General features: G+C 37.9%; 1 protein-coding gene across 1 annotated transcript; it reads right to left on the bottom strand.

Moving 5' to 3' along the window:
* Positions 1-1,377: 1,377 nt before the first annotated feature.
* Positions 1,378-22,503, bottom strand: LOC131241071 (flocculation protein FLO11-like). Its single transcript, XM_058239712.1, has 9 exons — positions 22,141-22,503; positions 10,298-10,504; positions 9,872-10,150; positions 6,555-6,586; positions 6,368-6,469; positions 6,133-6,280; positions 4,598-5,292; positions 3,582-4,498; positions 1,378-1,600 (listed from the first exon to the last, which is right to left on the bottom strand). Exons 1-8 carry the CDS (start codon positions 22,265-22,267, stop codon positions 3,629-3,631), a joined length of 2,460 nt encoding a protein of 819 aa, XP_058095695.1. The 5' UTR covers positions 22,268-22,503; the 3' UTR covers positions 1,378-1,600; positions 3,582-3,628.
* Positions 22,504-23,405: the final 902 nt, after the last annotated feature.

Genomic DNA, 23,405 nt, shown 5'->3' with positions numbered 1-23,405 from the left:
CGACTTGACTCGAACCACTAGCTCGACTCAACAGCTTTGGCAAATAAGCCAAGCTTTAATGTTGAGCTCGAGGTCGAGCTCAAACTCGAGTCCATGGACAAGCCAAGCCAAGCTTGGCCCACCTCGACTCGACTCGGCTCGATGCCCACCTCTAATCCGACACTAGAACAGGGTCCTTACATCAATATCAAAGGCATGATTACCAAATGGTCTGGGCCTGGGCCTAAAATCAGGCCTACTGAACAAATGGTTTGAGATTGGGCTGACCCTGATCCAGCCCAGACCCTGCCTGTTGTCACCCCCACAATTGGCTGCTCCATGATTAGTGTCTTTCCTAACCCGTGGCGTGGTCCACTTGACCTTTGAATCTGCTTCGATTTTGTACTCGATCCTTAAATGAGCTGGAAAAACAAATGAACAGTGTGGATAATGACACATAATCCGCTTCCTGCGTGATCAAAGTTAGAAAAGTACCATTACGTCCTGCACCTCGTGGTCGCTTCCCATGAGCTAGAGCTCCCTGGCTCCGGCCATGATGCACCCTTCATCAGCTCAAAATTCAGGCCAATCCATCTTCAGGCCTGTTTGATTTTCAAAATTACCTGTAAATAGATCATAATTACTTTTTACGTGAGTTCGATTTTTGGAGAGCACGACATGTTTGTCGGATACCACAGACCTAGCTAACTCCCCCCATTTGATGTAAACTACCTATATAGTGGAAGCTAACTCCCTTCTCCTCTCCTTCTCCCCTTCTTTCCTATATCCTCCATTATTAGGCTAGAAAAAAAAAAGTACCTTTTTTTTTCAAATACTAATAATAACAACAATCACAACAACAGCAGCAGCAGCAATAACTATCTCTGCATGAGCAAATAAAGGTTTTGATGATGCAACATAGTCATTGCATAGAATGAAATTAATATACGATCTCAATCGCACAAACAGTCGACATCTATAATACCACCATGCATTATGCCGGACTTTGAACACTTTTGGGAGTCGTTCGAAACTTTCAGTGAAAGCATACTGCAAAGTAAAACACCCACTCCGCTGGCATTGGTCATCATCACAGCCACATAGGTTCATCAGGTTGTTCAAACACAGAGAACGTGCCACTTAGCTACACCATGGCAGTAATCAGTATAGACATAAGCAGGTATGTTGATGTTAGGGGCAAGCAACATACCTGATTGCAATGGATTGAATCCCAGACCGAAGCCACCTTACTGTTGAACTCCCTACACAATTTCTTGTGCAAAACCATTATTGACAAAAGGTACTCTTGTAATTGCATCTTCAGGACAATAAGAGATGGTTCACTCTTACTGGTCCCGATTGCAACCGTTAGATCGCGAAACAACGGACCGGATCACATTTCAAAAAAAGAATGGTTCACTCATGGGTTATGTATAAAGCCATTCCAACAGAACAACAAATTCAGCAAGATTGGTGGAATAAACATCTGCTATTGTTACAAGATCCTTTCCACAAACCCATCTGTTTCTAGTCTTCTACACAGAAATGTCGGTGAAACAAACAGATATTTCTTATTCTCGATACAGGATATAGATATCATCTGCCAAGTTATGTGATCTCCCTGCATGACAAAACTAGCATCCATCAGTCTGAAAGTCTCACTTCATTCTGTTTTCAGCTTCAATAGACTACATTGACAAAATGCAGAGTTTTTACACCACTTGATTAGGAAACAAGAACCCAGTACTGGCAGGTAGTGCTGCAACTTGGGTTTGGGTCAGATCAGGCTGTCAGGGTTGGGGTACGATTTGAAATTGGCTTAGGTTTGGGGTGAGCAAACTCAGGTAAAGTTAGGCAAGTTTGGAATAATAACATGTATTTGGATTGGGTCGGGTCATGTTGGATTAGTTTAGGATCAAGTGTAGAGGCATTCGGTTCGGGTTTGGGTTGGAATTCGGGTCAGGTTGGGTCCTCTTGAGGTGGGGTCAGGGTAGTGTTGACCCTCAATCCAACCCAACCTGCCCAAGATACAACCCTACTGCCAGGATAACAGATCCATGCAACTATTTTTATGGGAGCAGTTAGGTAACAAAATCCAAGATGGCCAAAGTCATTCTTCCAAAAAATCAGGGTGTACTGGTGTTGGAAGATGGAGCACATAGAGGTATGGAAGCCACTGACACAAGATGGAGCAGGAAAATCTAGAAGAGGCAAGTATACATGAGTTAAAAAAATCAACTTATCCTTCTTTTTTACAGGAAAATGTTTGACTTTCAGGCAACTTGACATTTTGGGGCTGTGTTTGGATGCACAAATGAATTGAATTGTGAAAATTAAGCTTAATTAAGAGTAAACAACAAAAGCTAGTGATTAATTATTTTTTGGTGCATCAAGAGAAAGGAAGCATTTCTCAGCCTCATGGCTAGTCCTGTGAGGTAGTGGCGGCAAAAGATACTCCTCAAGCCAATGGAATATAAGACCTGCCCCACGATGGAGCTCCGGATAGGACCATCAACATCTATGAGCTTTTCATGTCACATTTACAAGGGAATATTAAAAACGTGGAAGGTTGGCTCCATTAGTAAAGGTGGTTTTCTTCCAAAAAAAAATAATAATAAAATAAAAACATCCTGCATGACAGTTTATAATGTTTCCACGTTCATAACAACAAAGAATCCCTCCAAATACAGTTAAATTTCTTTCAAATCCAAATAGAAGGAGAAATTACAATTTTCGATATTCCCACTTTATTAGACTTGCAATTGCACTTCAAAAGTGCTGTTGCATCCAAATGCACCATTGATTAATCTTGAAGAATGCATGCTCTACTTAATTAAAAAGAAGCTTGGAAAGCTCCATGAAACTGTGAATAGGCATTCAATGATCAGTTATAATATATATATATATATATATATATATATATATATATAGAGAGAGAGAGAGAGAGAGAGAGAGAGAGAGAGAGGAATGCTCACCTGCGCACCATTCTCGTGAGAACCTTTTCAGATCTCATCTCCCATGATATGAGTACAAAATCTGAACCGTCCATGTGATGCAGCAGCCCATGAAACCCCCAGGGCCCAACTTTCATTGTGATCCAAAACTTCGGTGGGCCATGGCAAAAGGAAACAATTTCCTCCCTTAATTTGCCTCTCTTTTGTCATGGCCCACCAAAGTTTTTGATAAGAGTAAAAGTTGGGCCATGGGGGTTTCATGGGCTGCTGCATCATGTGGACCATTTAGATTTTGGGTTCATATCACAGGTGATGAGTTCTGAAAAAGTGCTCACGAGATCTCGTGAGAATTGGTGTGCAGGTGCTCTCTCTCTCTCTCTCTCTCTCTCTCTCTCTCTCTCTCTCTCTCTCTCTCTCTCTCTCTCTCTCTGTGTCTATATATATATATTCCTTCTTAGATTGGTAAAATGACTGCTTGAAATTATAGGAAACAGCGTTCTTAATATCAGATTGACAGAAGTGCAAGAATTGGGAGGGTATTAATATATTGGCAGAAACCACAATAGTTTCAGGACCAACAGTGTCAATATCTATATCAGAATCTTTCAATTGCTTCCATTCCTTTTAGGGACTTAGGAATTTCCGTACCTCAATGTAGAGAAATCAGCTGCTGAGGAACTGGAGAAGAATTGTAATTACTCTCTGAGATATTTTCCTTCTGGCTCATTCAAACTTTTGGCAGTGAGATTCGCCTCCACAAGTTCAACTGCAGGATCTAAATAGGCAACTGGTGAAGGCACCTGAATGCCTTTCTCTAGAAAAGGAAACATTGATGTCTTATCAACAACCTTTTTCACAGCCAACTCCGTGTTCAATTCAGCCAATATGCTCCTATTGCTAAAAGAACTAGGCTCTGACAAACCTTGTAGGAAATCCACCTTCTGGTCTTGAACACATTCCCCAGAATGGTAAATTAACTTGGAATTATCCACATTCTTTACATCCAATTCATGACTTGCTTCAGCATAACGGCAATGTCCATTTTCCTTTGTAAAATCAATTTCACTTACTCTTGAATGGACCTGCCTTTCACTCTCTGTCGCCTCATACATCTCGATAACATTCCGATCATCATGCTCTCCCGTATTTGGATCTGAACTCTGACCATACTTTCCTTTATCAGCTGCTTCTGCTTGTAGTTCCAGAGTGTTAGAGTTGCTCCCTCCACCAGTTCCAAGAGATGAGCCCTGAACTGCTACAACTGTGCTAGGATGGTTTTTGGTTCTTGGAATGCTAGATGGTAATGGATTGGGTAGCTGTTGAGGCTGTTGAGTGGAGGCAGGTTTCATGCTAGAAGCAGAAGCCTGACGTGATGGTCCGATGAGCTGAGAATTGAATTTCATGGATCCAATCTGGGCTAGCGGTCTTGCATACTGAAGCTTAGAAGGCCTTTGCTTGATAGCCCCATCAACATTATTAATTCCAGAAGCATTCTTAAGAAGACCACTTCGAAGTCCTGAATTAAATTGCAGACCAGTGTTTGATGTGCGCACACCAGTTTTCTCCTGAAAATCAGAAGATTTTTTCGCAAAGTAGATGTTAGAAATTACAAGCTAAAAAATAAGAAAAATATAATTTCCAGTGGATATGACCAAAGTACTTACTGCATCAAAGAAACCAATCTTTGGAGATGGCATTCGTAGACCTGACGGTCTGAAGCTTTGCATGCTGGAGTTAGAGTTGATGCAGCTTCTAGGAGCATTCACAGCTGCCAGATGAGAAAGAACACCAGTTTCCATAGAGGCTTTCTCAACACATTGACTTGGGAATCCTGCTACTGAATCTTCATGTCCGATAAAGGGCTGATCTGGTTGCTCAGGGGCATCCCTCACCAAAAAATCCCCCCCGCAAGAGGAGGAAGTGGAACTGATATCAAGGCTTGCTTTCGAACTGTTCGACATTTGGCTGGCCGTACATGTTGAGGAAGATGACTCTGAAGACAAGCCATCAATGGAACTAGCAGGTGATACGCTTGACTCGAACTTGGAAGTAGACATTAAATATGCCGACAAATTAGAATTTCTAGACCCAGTTTTATTTCTAGAGATCCGAAGAGGGGTTTTCATAATCGAAACAGTGGAAGATGGATTGGCATTTCTAGAATCAGCTCTATTTCTCAAGTTCTTAGTGCTGCCAGATCTGTTGTGCGAGGAGGGAGTTGATGGCAGTGTTTTGGCAGAAGAGGACGAACCTGAAGAAGAAGATTTTGCTGAAGGTATAGAACTGGAAGTCGTGGCGGGTGTAACACCAGAAACTGGTTTCTTGGAAAGTGCAACATACTTCTGGTTGCTTCCACTTCCTGCAACAGTCACATTTAACCAGCAAGTGACACAAGAACTAGAATAAATAGCCAAGCATCCACATTCAATGTACAGGTAGGTCACTCCTGATGAGTATACTGGCCTGATTTATTTTTATTTTTTTGGCGCACCTTCTACATAGTGCAACTGTCCTAAAAAAAATTATTCTTTAGCTGAACCAGTTGTGTCCATAGTTTAAAACTAGACTCGACTCAATATCCAGTTGGATCGGGTTGACTCGAGGATTTGATTCAACTCAACTCGATATTTAATAATTAAACAAGGAAAAAAAATTAAACTAATAATAGGTGATTAGAATGTTATTACCATAAAGATAGCCAAGCTAAAGAATATAAGTTGTTCTTGTCTTCTAGTAGACACTAGTTCCTTGTCTGCTTGAAATCGTGGATTCAAATCCCACTAACCACTCGTATTTTTTCATTTAAAAATGAATCAACTCAGCAAGTGACTTAGTTCAAGTCATGCTGAGTCACATCGACTCGATCGAGTGGGCAAGCTGACTCAACAAGTCATCCCAAGCTGAACTGATTCAAGCGAACTAGTGACTTTTATGGTGACTTGGCATGATTTCTGGCCAAGTCAAGATGACTTGACCGAGTTTCAAGTCAAATCACTGAGTTTTAGAACTATAGTCCAATCTAGATGAACAGGTGACCCCACTGGTTTGTGCCCAGCCTAAATCTCTAAAAAAAACACATTGTACAGAAAGTGTCTCAATATGGATTCAATGGAATTTCATTTACTCAAACATCAAGCAGATGACAAACATCAGTCTTCATGCTCAATTCCTTCCCAAAAAAAAATTCAAAAACTCTTACCTGAAGCCTTCGCAGTATTATTTTTTACTTTGATACACTCAGAAGAAGCCAAAGTTTTCTTGGTTGGTGCTGTTGAGGGGGGGTTCACCCTTGGTAAAATCTTCGGTGGCTTTAAAGATGAGTTCTGGTCTCCACTTCTAGCGACACCCTTGACTCAATCAATAAATTAACCAGTGTCAGTTTAACCAAATGCCAAAACTTAGAAAGTAACTTATACTTGGATAAAAATTCTTACTGCTAGTGGATGAACAAGAGCCTCCTTCGAGTTTTTCTCTAGCACTTGCTTAGTAAGACCATGACTCTTGGAAGAGCTCAAAGGCTTGCTGACGGGCTTCATCTGAAATTTCAGAATGTACTGATTTACAACATGCTCTAAGATGAAACATACCGCAGGGACGAACTGCAGCCATGAAATAACTTACCCTATTTTGACAAGTATGCTCCACTGGAGACGCTGTAAAATGATAACCATCATAAAACTGAGAATAATTTCCAATATATATGAATATTTAAAGCTAAAATGAAGAATGGTGCCTATGAAAAGTAGTTCCCACTAGATAAAGTTTAACAATCTGAAAGCATGACATTAAAGAACAATGGTATTTGTATATACTAAAAATAAAATAATAATGAAACCATGTACTTGGATCCTTCAAAAAACTTAACTGAGTCACATGTGAGGTAGAATTTTGATGGGAGTTCCTAGGGGAACCCAGGTCTCTTGGATAAAGGCAGGCTGGTTCATGAAAGTTGGGGGATGTTTTTTGCTAAATTCTTTGGCCCTTTGGAGTTCGATGACTCTAACAAAGCTAAGGCTAAGGCATTACTCCAAACGGTCAAGATTGTGGTGGCGAACAACTTCCTGCTACCGTCAAAGGGGACTACAAAAATGCAATGTCTTGGGCAAGAGTCATATACCCAAGGAGGATTGCTGGTGCTATAGAAGAGATTAGAGATTGTTAGAGGGGTTGTATAATCTCTTATATGCATATCCCAAGGGAAGCCAGCGAAGAGGCTGACTTGCTGGCTAAATTGGAAGTGAACAAAACAGAACTACTTGAGTTTATGAGGGAAGATTAGCCCTCCTTTCTGGTTGGAAATTAACAAGGTATTCAATAATGGTAATGGTTGCCGTAACAGCCCCCGTAATTACCATTAAGATACAGTTGGCCATTACAAGGCTGTTCCAGTCATTAAGTGCAATTGTGCTTCCTTTTGTCCATTGTCCCAGTGAAGTTTTTCCCATTGTGTTCTGATATGTTTCCTTTTCTCTTTGAACAAAATGGTTATCTTAATCCTTTAAAGACTTGAAGTTCAGATCTACCACAGTTTCAAACTCCAGATCCATAAGCTATTTAGCATAGGGGAGTTATTTGATACTCCAGCTGCTTATGACACTTGATACGTTGTTAAAAATGGTACACGTGGAGCAAATTCATCCAAATTAAACCGGCTAAATTGTGGAGCTTAATGTCATTAAGTTACAGTATAAAAATCAGGTTGGTTGAACAGCTCTAACCTCTGATTCGTGAACATTGTCTTTTGAAATAAGACCATTGGATAGTTTCATTTCTAACTGTCCAATAAATGTAAAGCAATCTAGTATTTCAATAACCAAATAAGAGTAATCTTTTTTGTTCCTGACATAGCCAAACTTGTTCCCATAATTTGGATGGTTTATTTTGAATTGTGTATGCCATGTGAGTATTTTATGTTCCCATAATTTGGATGATTTATTTTGAATTGTGTATGCCATGTGAGTATTTATGTTCCCATAATTGGGATGGTTTATTTTGAATTGCATATGCCATGTGAGTAATTTCTGAGTTACTTCAAATTATCAGGGTATCATCTCTTCACTCATTGTGGGTTCGCAGAGGACCCTTACCCTTCCCAACATATTTGTGATGTGCATGGGCGATGCAGAGTCAATTGATCACCTCATTTGTTGTGGGTTCGCTTGAAAGATGTGAGACCATTTTCTAGAAGCTTTCCATATCACATGGGTGATGGCGGATTTTGTTGCAGATCTTCTGTGGGGTTGGCATGGAGAGGCATTGTTTGAATTATCTTCGATATTATCGTTATCTCCAGCTTGGCGATACCGATAACACCAGTAGTATTAGAAATTCCATGCATCAACATTGTATCGCTAAGTATCGCCAAAGTATCGATATTGCCAATATTTTCAATTGTGTAAATTCCAAGCGTTGCTTGTATTGCCAATGTATCAATATTGACACTTGTATGACAAGTGTATCGGCAATATTTCAATAATATTGCCAACGTAGAGATATCACAGAAAGTTTTTTTATTAAAAAAATCTATTTCAAATTTTTTTTACGAGCACATTGTTGTATACAGTTTTCAATTTGTCATTGCTAATATTGATAATGTCTCAATATTATTGTTACTCACAACATGCACAATATCAAGACCACAATCTTTCGTTTCCTTTCCAATTGTTGATGATTTCTTGGCAAAATATCATGAGTTGTCAATATTTTGCAATATGGATGGATGTTTGGATGGGATGGATGGGATGGTTAGACTCTTTCTTACAACGACACATGCTTTTAAGCCCCCATTTAATGGAAACTTATTGTGTATACATTCTTTTTATAATTTTTTATTCCTAAATATGCAAATATGTGTATTTTAGCATATCTTGAAGTTTAACTGAAAATTCTACTGTTTTTCCCATGTTTTCCCGCATTTCTGGTTATCATTGATATTATCGGCAACATCAATACTATTTCCGTATCCTCGGCCAGCAAAACTTGTAGCGATACCGATACTTCGAACATTGTGGGGAGAGATGGGCAAAGTGGGGAAAGTTGTATGGAAATTACTCATTTTGGCAGCCTTTTGTGTCATTTGGGGAGAACGCAATCGGAATTGTTTCAGGAATAGAAGATCTTCGCCGGAAGAAGTTATTAAGGAAATTACAGTTAATGTTTTGAATTAGGCTTCTTATGTAAAGATAGTTAAATCCGTTGCGATGCAGAGTCAATTGATCACCTCTTCATTCATTGTGGGTTCGCTCGAAAGGTGTGGAATCATTTTCTAAAAGCTTTCCATATTTGTGTGGGTGATGCAGGACTCTATTACGGATCTTCTATTCTTCTATGGGCTTGGCATGGAGGGGTGGGCAAAGTAGGGAAAGTTGTGTACTCATTTTGGAAGCCTTTTGGGTCATTTGGGGAGAACGCAATAGGCATTGTTTCAAGAATAGAATATCTTCGCCGGAAGAATTTATTAAGGAAAGTAAAGTTAATGTTTTGAATTGGGCTTCTTATGTAAAGACAGTTAAAAATGTTGACCTCCTCTTTTTTTGAGTTGTAGAGTTGGGTTGTATTCTTTTGCTCTTTTTTTTGGTGCACTTGGGTAATAAAATTTAAGTTCTCTCAGAAAAAAGAAATCCATCACATTGCCAGAGGATCACAGTATTTCTCTTTAGCAAATATAGAAAAACGTAACACCTGGACTGAAAACCCTACTTGTGAAGCTGTTAAAGAAACATCTTTTAGATGATTATACTTAGCGGTTGTAGCCAGTTCTTGCATAATCATATCCTGAGAATTTGTATTCAAAGGATCTGTAATATCCAATCCCATGTTGTATCAATACCCATATACAGATTGAGTAACACAGATCAACATTAACATAAGCTCACATTTCAGTAACAAATTGCTGAATAAAGACACCACCAAAACAGAAGAAAAAGAATGAGACTCACCACCAATACATGGTATATCCAGTTCCCCTTGTCGAGTTTTGCTACTAGAAGATGCCACATTGGAAGCATTACTGCACTCATAGCCTGACTTTTGAATGGAGGCTCGTATATCCTCAAACAATTCAATTTCAAGGCTTTCAAGTGCTGAAGCATCACTTCCTAACGTACAGGTTGACTCAGTTGATTTCCTAAGATCTTCTTGAATTTCAGGCAATGCATGTGCCGCGGACTTCTTGAATGTTTTGCTTACAACTTCCAATTCATCGGGATCAAGAATCCCTGATAAAATGAAAGACATTAAAAATGACCGTGAAGTGAAGTTTCTAAGGAATGTCAAGATGGGAAAGTCAACTATTTTTTCTGTTAATGGGGAAAAAGGTGAAAAAAGTAGAGTGCTCCCATGCACATCTATTCATAGAAACATACCTTCACTTGTGAAGAAAGCACTATCCCAGGCCAAACTTTTGCGCAAATTACATTTGCCAGCTCTTCTTATTCTGGTCGGTTCTGATGGCTCCAATACAGGAGCCTCTTCCATTTCTTTGCACAAGTTTGGTATGTTGTCCCCTTCCTGAGCACTTTCTGCCTCAAAACCTCCAATGCAATGATGACCATTATGATTTTCTGAAAGCCCTGTCAATTTGGTTTCAGGTGGGAAATTGTTTTAGGTAAATCTAGGAAGTACCAAGAACCACGAAAAAAAAATGTCCAAAGATTTGCTATAATAATAATATAAGAAGGTTCCTTTGTATATAAACAATGGTTGCGACAATAAAAATTGGACAGATATAGAGATAGGCAAGCATGTATGTCAATTCAAAGCCTTAGACTATAGGCCCACCATTGAGGGACATCTCATGGATAAATAATACAGACCATTGTAATGAATGGTGATAGACTACAATGGTAGAACAGGATTCATTTAGCCAAGCCCACTTGTTGGAATAAGGCTTTGGTGATGATGATGATGATACTAATGAATGGTTAGGATCACCCACAATTTTAAGAAATACATCCATCATGCAGATGGTAAACATGTAAGTCAATCAAATCATGGGGCCAATATAGAGGGGGATGGTCTAAAAGCAGACTGCCTCTAATTTCAAAAATTCAAACAAGGCAACGATGCTAACCATCCAACCAATGAATGATTAGAGTCACCTGATTAGTGAGATTTTAAGAAAAGCATCTATTGCACCCAACCAAGCAAATAGTCAATCCGGACAATCCATATCATGGGACCATTGTGGAGGGACAAAAATCACACTACTTGAATTCAACCACTGAATTGCTAACCATCCAACCAATGGATGATTAGCAAGCAGAGATCAATATGTATATAGAAACCAAAACAAAAGTAACATATAAACCATTCTTGAAATTGCAATGATATTTGTTTGTATTCACAATTTTTTGTTGAATTTGCTACACAAGGAGTGGATTACTATTTGAGCTTCCTATGCAAAACTAGCAATTTATTGATTGTATTTTGGTGGCTGAGGTTTGCTTTAATACATCCCGACACATTGCAATAAGATACGTCAGGACTCTAGCCGAGGTTGTATCTCTACATTGTCCATCCATTTTGCCGACTCATTTTATGGCATGAGACCAAAGATGAAGCAAATACAAATCTCAGGTGGACCACACCACAGGAAACAATGGTGAATGACTATCAAAAACTTTTTGTGGCCACAAAAGTTTTGGATCAACATGGCATTTGCACTTTCCCTTCATCCATGTCTGTGTGACCTTATCAACAGGTTGGATGGCAAATAAACATTAGAGTCAGCCCTAGGAAGCTTTTAATGGTAGGCATTCAAAATCAATTACCATCGTTTCATGTGGTGGGGTCCCCCTGATATTTGCATTTGCTTCATTTTTGGGCTCGTGCCACAAAATGAGTAGGCAAAACAGATAGATGGTGTAGATATACAACACATACATCGAGGTGGGACCCACGGTCAGGATACTACCCACATCGCTAGTTCCGGGGTCGTCACGGGTGACAGATTAAGTGGAGGTGGTATCCCTCTAAAGTGTTGTGTGATTGTTGAATTATAATGGAACTCAAGGGAAAATTTTGCAATTCCATTAGCAAGCCATGCGTATGGGGCATAGTGTTAGGCAATTAAGAGGCAACACACACACACAAAAAAAGGATGGGTAGATGTAGATATAGAAGTATAGAATCAAGAATAAGATCATTTGAAAAAGCCTAACTAAGAGTAGCCCTAATAACAAATAAAATGATAAAAAGTAGAGTGGGTTCGGACATCCTATAAGGGAGCTAGAGATGTCCCCAATAAAGACGCAAACTTTGATTATGAGGATGAGGGAACACTTAAAAAGACCTTGGTACTTGTGCATGCACGTGCATGTACATACACATGCATTCATCTAAGCATACATGCGTCCACCCACACATCATTACATACATGCATCCTTCAATTTATACGAGATGTGACCATTGATATGGATCGATTTGTTAGTGTGAACCATTGAATTATAATTGCATTATTTTGGTGTGTGTGTGTGTGTGCGTGCGTGTGTGTATGTGCACTTCCTTCACTTATAAACCTAAAACCACCCATTAATGCATTAACTAGCTCAAATCTAGCTATGGAGCACACGCGTGCACTCCCTTCACTTATACACTTAAAACCACCCATTAATGCATTAACTAGCTCAAATCTAGCTGTGGAGCACACGCTAAACTCACGTGTTCATTCATCGTACAAGGTATGTGATCACCTATTCATTCATCCATTTTTAAGATTTTAGTTCAATTTATTAAATGATTAATCTATGCCGTTAATCCGATGATCCATCTATCTAATTCAACCAAAAACACATCTTATACCTACCTAGACACGAAAGTACCCATGCAGTAACCTATATATCATATTAGAATCTTAACCGTATGATTATTTACTTGTATCTTGATCATCCAACCATACATCGCACTCGTATCCTTCAACTCGGCTACCCAAATACAAAAGTAAACCGTCCACATCATAGCCCTTGAGATAGACTTAAGATTTACTAGTTAGTTTTCACAGAAGATAGCTAGTTAGCTACACACATTATTTTAACCCTTGGATTGACGCAAGTCCATTAAATGCACCTTGATCACCGTTGAGAGATCAATGTCCATATTAAATTCAATGGAAGAACACATCAAATAGTGCACCATGGTCAAATTTTTCTTTAATTGAACGGTACAATTTGAGTCTACGCTCGGCAAAATTTTCAAGTATATATATAAACAAGAGCTTGCCTGGCCGTGATATCCTTAGAATGAAAATTTTCCTTTTATTTGAACTAGTCATTGTGAGACTCATTAGGCTAGTCTCATAAGCAACCTAAACCATCCATTCATCAGCAACTTCATAAACAACCCTCCAATCTTTTTTTCTCAATTACACAGCCATCCCTAGTATAGTCATGACCCATCCAGTAACTGTGACCATCCGTTCAACATATTAACTTAAGACCGTTCTCTAGCAATTTGAACGGTCGATCGTCGAGAACACGAACTCAGCATTATAATGGACGGTGTGTTTTATCCAATCCATCTTGCACACACACGTTTACACATCTTTAAAATAAAAATAAAATAATAATAGACACCAACGTATTCACGTTTCTTCAAGAGGAAAATAAGATGTGTGGAGTGAGTTTACATCCACCAAACTTATTCCACCGTTAATTCATCTAACCATTACATCTCAATCATTCATCACATTCAATGTCTAAATCCAACACATCCAGATTGTCAAAGTGGTCGTCTATGCATCTAATCCTAAAAAGCTAGCCATTCATCTGTCCATCAATCGCCCACCACCATATCAACTTTCCATCCACCATAACTTCACAATGCAATAGATCTCCACAACGTAAGAGACATAACTTCCTCCACTTTTCCATCCACACGACGCACGCCACACCTTCATCTTCTTCTCCTACATTATCTCCTCGAAAACCACCTCTCATCTAGACCGTTCAAACCGCAATTTTTGATCAAGATCTACCATCCAGAACATCCATAATTCCTATAGTGGTGGGGTTTGGTTTTCTACTATCAATTGGAGAGGAAATAAAAAATAAGAAAAGAAGCAGAAGATAGAGAGAACTCGTACATGCAGTGGTGAGGTTAAGCATGAGTCCAACGTGCAACAGCGGGACTTTGAATGTCGAGTTCGAGCTCATCCAACAACCTATGATAAGGTGAGTAATCCTACTCACTTCTGAACTTTCTAGCTTTATGTATTTTCTGATATTTACTTTTGAAATAATTCCCTTATATTAACATTGTCAAAATTCATTTGTACCATGATGTTTATTATTTAATTTTAACATTAATTGAATTTGATTGATTCGTAGAGTTCAATTGTATTCTGATTTTATTTCTGAAATTTAGTTTTATGTGTATTAAATTAATCTCACTAAATTTAGACCTTAAATCTAAATTAGACTAACTGATTTAAAATTAGTTTGATCTATAATAAATACTAATTGATTTTATTTTTGTGTTTTGAAAAAAAATAAACAATTTCGCTAAGTATATATTTTAATTTAGATTTTTTTTGTTAAAATTAAATTTAAATCTGAGTTTATTCCAAAATTTCAAAATTAATTGATATAAAAGTAAATTATTAAAATTGTATTAAGTTCGAATTAATCTATGAATTATTTAAGTCAATGTAAAATAATATCAAAAGATAAATTTTATTAGTTTATATCAAAATTGTTAAATTTAACTTAGAATTAAATTAAGTTTGAAATTAAAATTAATAACTTAAATTAATTTACAAATTTTAAGTTTTAAACTAATATATATTTAATTTCATACACAATAGTTAATTTTATTTATTAATTTAAGCTAGATTTGATGTGATTACAAATGTTAAAATGATTGATTAATTTAAATTTAATGTATGGTGGTTATAATTAAAACATTAACTAGTATAATTAATAATTCTCACTAGTTAATGTTTTAATTATAACCAACATACATTAAATTTAAATTAATCAATCATTCTAACATTTGTAATCATACTCAATTTAGATTAAATTAATAAATTAAATTAACTATTGTATATGAAATTAAATATACATTAGTTTAAAACTTAAAATTTACAAGTAATTTCAAGTTATTAATTTTAATTTCGAACTTAATTTAATTCTAAGTTAAATTTAACAATTTTGATCTAAACCAATAAAATTTATCTTCAAATATTATTTTACACCGACTTAAATAATTTATATATTAATTCAAACTTAATCTAATTTTAATAATTTGCTTTTAATTATAATTAATTTCAAAATTTAGGAATAAACTCATCTTTAAATTTAATCTTAACAAAAAAAAATTCAGAATTTCTAAATTAAAATATATACTTAGCTAAATCATTTTTAAAAAAAAAAAAAAAAAACAAAACACAAAAATAAAATCAATTAGTATTTATTCTAAATCAAACTAATTTTAAATCAATCAGTCTAACTCAGATTTAGGGTCTAAATTTAGTGAAATTAATTTAATACACATAAAACCAAATTTCAGAAATAAAATCAGAATATAAATGAATTCTACGAATCAATCAGATTCAATTAATGTTAAAATTACAAAATAAACATCAGGGTATAAATGAATTTTTCAAAAGTAAATCTCAAAAAATACAAAGTTCAAAAGTTCAAAAGTGAGTTGGATTACCCATCTTATCATAAGTTGTTGGATGAGCCCAAACACGACGTCCAAAGCTCCTTCATTGCACGTTAGACTCATGCTCAACCTCACCACTGCACCTACGAGTTCTCTCTATCTTCTGCTTCTTTTCTTATCTTTTCTTTTCTCCAATTGATAGTAAAAAAACCAAACCCTACCACTATAGGAATCATGGATGTTCTGGATAATAGAACTTGATCAGAAATGGCGGTTTGAACGGTTTAGATGATAGGTGATTTCTAAGGAGATAATGTAGGAGAAGGAGGCGTGGCGTGCATTGTGGGGATGGAAAAGTGGAGGAAGTTAGGTCTCTTACATTGTGGAGATCTCTTGCATTGTGAAGTTATGGTGGATGGAAAGTTGAGGTGGTGATGGGTGATTGGTGGATGGATGAACGGCTAGCTTGAGGATTGGATGCATGGACAGCCACTTCAACAATCTAGATGGGTTGGATTTAGACATTGAATGTGAAGGATAAAGTTGGGCATCGAGTCGAGTCGGACCGAGTTAGGGCTGACCCGACTCGATCCAGTTTTGAAATAGGCCTGGCCCGAACTCGACTCGACTCGATACTGAGTCCAGCATGCCTGAACCGATTCGAATCCAGGTATGGCCTGGACAAATCCGGACCAAGTCCAGCCCGGTTAAAAGTACCGAGTCAGTTCGAGTTGGCACCGATTCGAATCGAGAGATGAGGGAGGGAGGGAGTGGAGAGGAGGGTGGTGATGGTGGTGGGTGGCTGCCGAGCTTGGAAGGGGAGGGAGGGAGTGGAGAGGAAAGGAGGAGGGTGGTGATGGTGGTGGGTAGTTGTCGGGCTTGGAAGAGGAGGAGGAGGGAGGGAGAGGGGATTTGGGATTGGGTCAGGGTCGGGTGCGGCTTATAAGGTAGATATACTTAAAAATTAGAGTTTTTTATTATATATATACCCAAATCCGAGTCGAGTCAAATCTGATCGGATTGAGTTTCGGTTCGAGTCGAGTCGAGTTACTGGGTAACTCAAACTTGACTTGGTTTGAATTCAGATTGGGCAAAGCCTACTCGGTTATGACCGACTCACCCATTTGGTTCAGGTCAAGTCAGGTCTGAACGAGTCAGATGAGTTAGTCAGGCGAGTCGAATCGTCTATGCCCAGCTCTAGTGATGGATGATTAAGATGTAATCGTTAAATGAATTAATGGTGAAATAAGTTTGGTAGATGTAAACTCACTCCAACACATCTTATTTTCATCTTGATAAAACGTAAATGCTGACGAGCGTATATATATATTTGAAATTTCTGCCAAGCATATACTCAAATTGTACCGTTCAATTAAGGCAAAATTTGACCACAGTGCACTATTTGATGTGTTCTTCCATTGAGTTTAATATGGACATTGATCTCTCAACGGTGATCAATGTGCATTTAATGGACTTGCGTTGATCCAAGAGTTAAAATAATGTGTAGCTATCTTCTATGAAAACTAACCAGTAAATCTTAAGTGTATCTCAAGGGCTATGATGTGGATGGTTTACCAGTTGAAGGATACGAGTGCGATGTGTGGTTGGATAGTTAAGATACAAGTAAATAATCAAACGGCTAAGAGTCTAATATGATATATATAGGTTACTGTACGGGTATTTTCGTGTCTAGGTAGGTCTAAGATGTGTTTTTAGTTGAATTAGATAGATAGATCATCGGATTAACGGCTTAGATTAATCATTTAATAAATTGAACTAAAATCTTAAAAATGGATGGATGAATGGGTGATCACATACCTTGTACGATGAATGAATGTGTGAGTTTAGCATGTGCTCCACAGTTAGATTTGAGCTAGTTAATGCATTAATGGGTGGTTTTAAGTGTATAAGTCATGGGAGTGTGCGCGTGTGCGCACACACATACGATGAATGAACGTGTGAGTTTAGCGTGTGCTCCACAGTTAGATTTGAGCTAGTTATGCATTAAAGGGAGGTTTTAGTGTATAAGGGAAGGGAATGTGCGCGTGCGCACACACACACACACACACATATACACTCACCAAAATAATGCAATTATAATTTAATGGTTCACACTAACAAATCGATCCATATCAATGGTCACATCTCATATAAATTGAAGGATGCATTTATGCATGGATGTGTGGGTGGACGCGTGTATGCTTAGATGAATGCATGTGTATGTACATACATGTGCATGCACAAGTACCATTGATTGATTAGGGATTTGAATGCTAGTTCATTTGTGAAGGATGGGCACTTGATAGGAATGATTGGTGATATAGGATATGTAATGCCACCCAAAATGAAGACAAGAACTAAAAGGACTTAAAGGCACCAATAAGTGTAACATTGGCCTTTGTCAATTGATCTGGTAATAGTAGTGGTGGTCACAGCTATCGTTGCAGAAAGCATAAGCAAAGGGGCAACAGATTCAAGAGTGGAAGCAAGGAAGCATTTGTTTCAAAAGGTTGGCAAGAATAAACAACATGGAAGCAGGAGCAGGAGTGGATTTTTTAAGCGTTAATGGGAGTGGGAGTAGCTTTTACATGGTAAGAAGTATCCAGATCTCATCTAACAACAAAGAAAGAACCGGATCATGTTGATGTTGCGAGCTTTTACATCACATTCAGCATCCCCATCATCATTTATATGCCGGGACTCACAAACACTCTCTTAGCAACAATGACAAGAGGATGTATAAAGAAGCATAATGGCAACAATCATCTAAGGAGTCAAGCCAAACCATGATGTCAACTTCAGAAGAATAAAGCATCCCCACTCAGGTACTAAAGAACAATTGTAGGGACTAGATTCAGAGAGAAGCAACAAATGTCACAAAATTGGATAGTTCTTGCTTCCAATGATGGTTTTCATCCTAGCCAATCTAGGATTTTCTTAATGCCACTTCTAATTCCCATGAACCCCTCTTAGGGACGATAGGAAGAAACTATATAAAGAATCTCATTGTATTTTATGAAATACAAGTAGTTTAAAACATTGTAAAGATTGGATGATGATGTAAGTATTTCTTACAAAAATCATAGAACTAGATGTATTGCCTTCTTTTAATGAATAGGACACAAATGTGGGTGTCTCAGAATTTGGGAGATCTATAGTCGTATCCATGCATGGGTCCCCATATTTTTGTGTGTGTGTATTAGGGTACCATAAGTTATGCCACTCCCCCTCAAATTGGAAGACAAAAGCCAATCATGCCAAGCTTGAATAAAATATCTTATACTCAAGCTTCTCCAAGGGTCTAGAAAAATAGAGGGAACTTTAGTTCAAAACCAATCGATAGTAAGTCCTAGCAAATAAGCGGTTTGGAATGCTAAAAGGCGGATCCACCAGCATAGATAATCTTGGCTCAAACAAAAATTGCCACTTGCTATGGTTGAGCATTGTATAATACCTCAAATACAAAGCACAAGTGATTGAAAACCACGTCTTCCCAACCAAAACCTTAACATGCAGTAAAAGAAAAGGCATGTTAAGAAGAATTCCAAACACCTTAAAAGCATTAGAATCATGGTGTGCCGAAAGGCCGTTACGGGGCCTTAAAGGCCGTTACAAGGCAACAGTGGCAGCCATTACACGTTACGGGGTCGTAATAGCCATAACAGCCATTATGGAAAAAAATAATTTGTAACTGTTGTTAACGGCCCATTATGCCCCCTATAAAGGCCGTAACAGTGCCATAATGGTTTGTTATGAAGCTGATATAGGTTTTTCGGATTTTTTTTCAACGTTATGGGGTAGATCTAGGTTTTTTTTTTTTCTCGGGGGGGGGGGGGGGGTCATTAAATTTTATTTATTTTTATTTTTTGAAAAGAGAGAGACTGTAACTGTCGTTATGAGTCTTATGACCCATATCGTAAAGGTAACACTAGTGGCCGTTATGGCCAGTTGGCCACTGTTACTGGAATACCTTGATTAGAATCATAAGGTACACACTATCATGACATACACTTCATAGAAGTTCCTGAACAACAATCTCCATCTTACACAAGTCAAAATGTGCAAGGTAAGAGATTGATGATTTGGTGGCTAGTCACATGGATAGGCCACAGATCAAGAGTCCCATGGTTATATCCAATTCAATTATTTAGATGGCCCCATTAGAGATATGTGGACACGCATCATAGAATCATTCCACAATGCTTGGGTCAAAAAGTTGCATTTTTCTCTCTTAAGTTTTGGAAAATAGTCAACCTAAGGGGCATTTGAATGCCCGGTCAACATCTCTCTCTCTCTCTCTCTCTCTCTCTCTCTCTCTCTCTCTGAGAGCTTTCTGCTTGTACCATCTTTTTTCCTCTATTTTAGTTTTTTTCCATTCTGCATCGAGTCCATCCGATGAATATGGGAGTAGTACAGATGTCGCTCAATGGTGCTATATCACCATGATGTATGTGTTTTATCCATGCCATCCATCTACTTTGGATCATCATGTTAGGGCATGAGCCCAAAAATGAGGAAGATCCAAATCTCAAGTGGACCACACCACAGGAAACACTGGTGATTTAATGCTTACCATTAAAAACTTCCTAGGGCCCACTGCAATGTTTATTTGTCATCCAACCTGTTGATAAGTTCACACAGACCTGGATGAAGGGAAAACACAATTATCAGCTTGATCCAAATCTGAAGGGCCAAAATATGAAGCAGATCCAAATCTCAAGTGGACCACACCACAAGAAACATCTTCGACTGAATGTCGACCATTAAAAAATTCTTGTGGGCCACAGAAAATATGGATCAGGCTGATATTTTGTGTTTTCCCTTCCTCCTTATCCTACTACACAGAAATCAAAGTGGGCCCATGGTTTTGTGACTGGGACTATATATTCATATGCTTTTTGCTTGTTATATGATTTTAGCTATTGATTTGAGGACTTGTTTCCATTTTATTTATGTTCATGCATGTGATATGATCCTACCTAATGTTGGTCAATTTTTAACTATAATTTCTTTTCCAAATTTTATTTATGTCCATTAAATTTCTCTTCAGACAGAATTTTTGTCATCCATTACTTCAGAAAAATTGGGCTTAGAAGAGCTAAAATCAAGAAGTTTTTTTCCCTCCAAAAAAGGCCATATGCTCAATAATTCCCAACAACAAATCGTATTCTTTTTCTTTTTTCTGTATAAATGTTGATTTCGATTAATGAATTCCAGTAATTCATTTGTTGATGCTGAATTTGGAGGTTGGAATCATCTCATATTCTTTAATCATTGAACTTGAAGGAAATCATATATTTAAGAATTTCAAGATTTGTGGCAAAAGTTTTATTATAATTCAAGTCAATACACATTTTGTTATGGGCGGGATTCAGGTGCACTAACAGATTGAATTGCTATTATTGGACCAGATTTCTATTATTACAATTACATTACTTTTTGAGTTGGAGTTGAAATGAAAGCAGTGGAAGCTTCTGTACTCATTACGAATGGTACGAAACATCACTACTGTTCAGTTATATCTGCTTTATTGAACTGATTTTTTGCAGTTCATTCAGCTGTACATCCAAACACACACTGAACCAATCAAATGTAGATGGTGTTTTCTATAGCATTTGAAGGATGGGCACTAATGGTCTAGTCCTTTTCTTGACTATTTTCACACCTTCGTTTTCACATTACGGATATTTTGAATACATGGGCCCACTATTATGGCCCACCTAATGATTAATTAAGCCTAAGAATCGACTCAACTATTCATTTGAATCGGCTCAACAAAATGGCATACTTTTTTCCAAGCATTCTTATGTGTCAATTTGATTTTTGAACAATTCCCCACTCCAAGCTCCGGCTGGTGTGAACATGTAGCTTCTTACTATAACTAACTTACAGGTTACCCAAACACAGAAACCAACTTGCCTACAAGTAAACTTACAGCTTACATCAAAATAGGATTACCTGTAGGTTGTAACTTATAACTTAAAAAACTTGTAGGCATCCAAACGCGCCCTAAAGGTTGTGAAGTGCTATTTGGATTTTCAGTTTTCACAAGGGGAAAGAGGATACCACATTATCATGTAAGTGGAGCCCACATTATCATGATTCAAACAGTTTACAATATGGCCCCACAGTGGATGACCCATGAACCAAAAATATCCCAATGTCGGAAGAATCGTAACCCTTCAAAAGGTGGTGAACAAATAGACGCTTAAAAAACACAGCAACGGTTCACATTTATTCAAGAAAAAGGCCAAATCTATATAGCTAGGAAATTCTAAACTAGGAGATTTTTTGTGCATAGGATACCATAGTGAGGTCCGTCGTATCAACCGTTAGGATCATCAAGCCATGGGCCCCACTGTGCAAATTAAAAATCCCAAAGGTGTCGTGAAAGGCATTTCATCCCGGGTATAGTAAAATACTTATAAATCCTAAATCTCAAACATTTTTAACAATAACAATCCGACCTAACCAAAGCCCTAGACAAGCATCCATCACAACATCAACGGCAGTGACTCATCCGGCAAAACAAAAAGACCTATCAACGGCTCAGATCAAGATCAAAAGAAAGAAAGAAAGAAAGAAAGAAAGAAATGAGGAGTACCAGAAGATTGCTGATCGCGGAGGCGATCGGAAGATGTAGGGATGAGGAGGGAATCGTCCTCGAAAGAGAAATCGATGAGGGAGAGACTGCCGCAAATGTCCAGATTCTTCTTAGGTTCTTCTTCCATTGCCAGTAGAAATTTGGGGGATTTCAGTCAAAAAGAGGGGTGTGGATTTTAGATTTCAATGGGAAGGAAGAAAGAGGGGAGGAAATGGGAGGAAATTGCCTTCAAAGCCTCTTTAAAATCGAGATTTCAGAGCGTATTTGAAATGAACAAAAACTGGCCGTAGATTTGAAATCAAAGGCGCGGATTAGAAAGCGGTTTTTAAATCACTTTTGGAGGGGAGGAAAACTTTTGGGGGAGTTATTTGATACTCCGGCTGGGAGTGATGCTTGATATGCAGGCACTCGGAAATTATACACATGGCATGCATTAACTCAAAGGAAAGTGACTAAATTGAAGAACCCACTGTCTCTAATTCCTGGTCCCAAAATCAGACTGATTGAACAATCCGAATCTCTGATTCCTCGGTACTTGCTTGTTGACATAGGACCGTTGATTTTTTTTCATTTTTAACCGTCCAATAAATTACCACTAATCCGATATTCAGGTAATCAAATCAGCTTACACCTTTTTTTTCATCTAAACTGGGACCCCATTATTTAGACGGTTTAATTTGAATTACTTATATACAAGCATGCAATTTCTGAGTATTTCTAAGTGCCTGCATACCATGTATCACACTCTGCCAGAGTATTAAAGTTTTTCTAAAGATGCTCCGGCAGATCTTGATAGTTTATACTCAAGCACTCGTAAATTGTACACGTGGCATATACTGAATCATCCAAATAAGATGTAGCACTGAAATGATGTATGGAATTAGTCATATTTGCAATAAGATCATCTAATTAATCTACATCTAAGGTTATAGCCTACGTAGAGTAAGTTCCACGATTTGAACGGTTAGATTCGAGTTACACGCACGAAATACGAAGGATTCTAGGTACATGTGTATGAAAAACTCATCAAATACCTACCCTGTGACGCGTAATTGCGCAAGGAAAGAGTAAAAAAAAACTAGACTCGGATTGCTACCTCGGAACTGTGGTGCTGGAAAAGCTACGTGGCCCCACCAAGATGTACGTATTTTATCCACGCCGTCCATCCATTTTTCCAGCTTATTTTAAGGACATGACACAAAAAATGAGGCAGATCCAAATCTCAGGTGGACCACACCAAATAAACAGTCGTGATGAGCACCACC

The sequence above is a fragment of the Magnolia sinica genome, chromosome 1 (assembly GCF_029962835.1).
Source record: "Magnolia sinica isolate HGM2019 chromosome 1, MsV1, whole genome shotgun sequence".
NCBI classification, from domain to species: Eukaryota; Viridiplantae; Streptophyta; class Magnoliopsida; order Magnoliales; family Magnoliaceae; genus Magnolia; species Magnolia sinica.
This window is presented reverse-complemented; position numbering and strand designations above follow the sequence as displayed.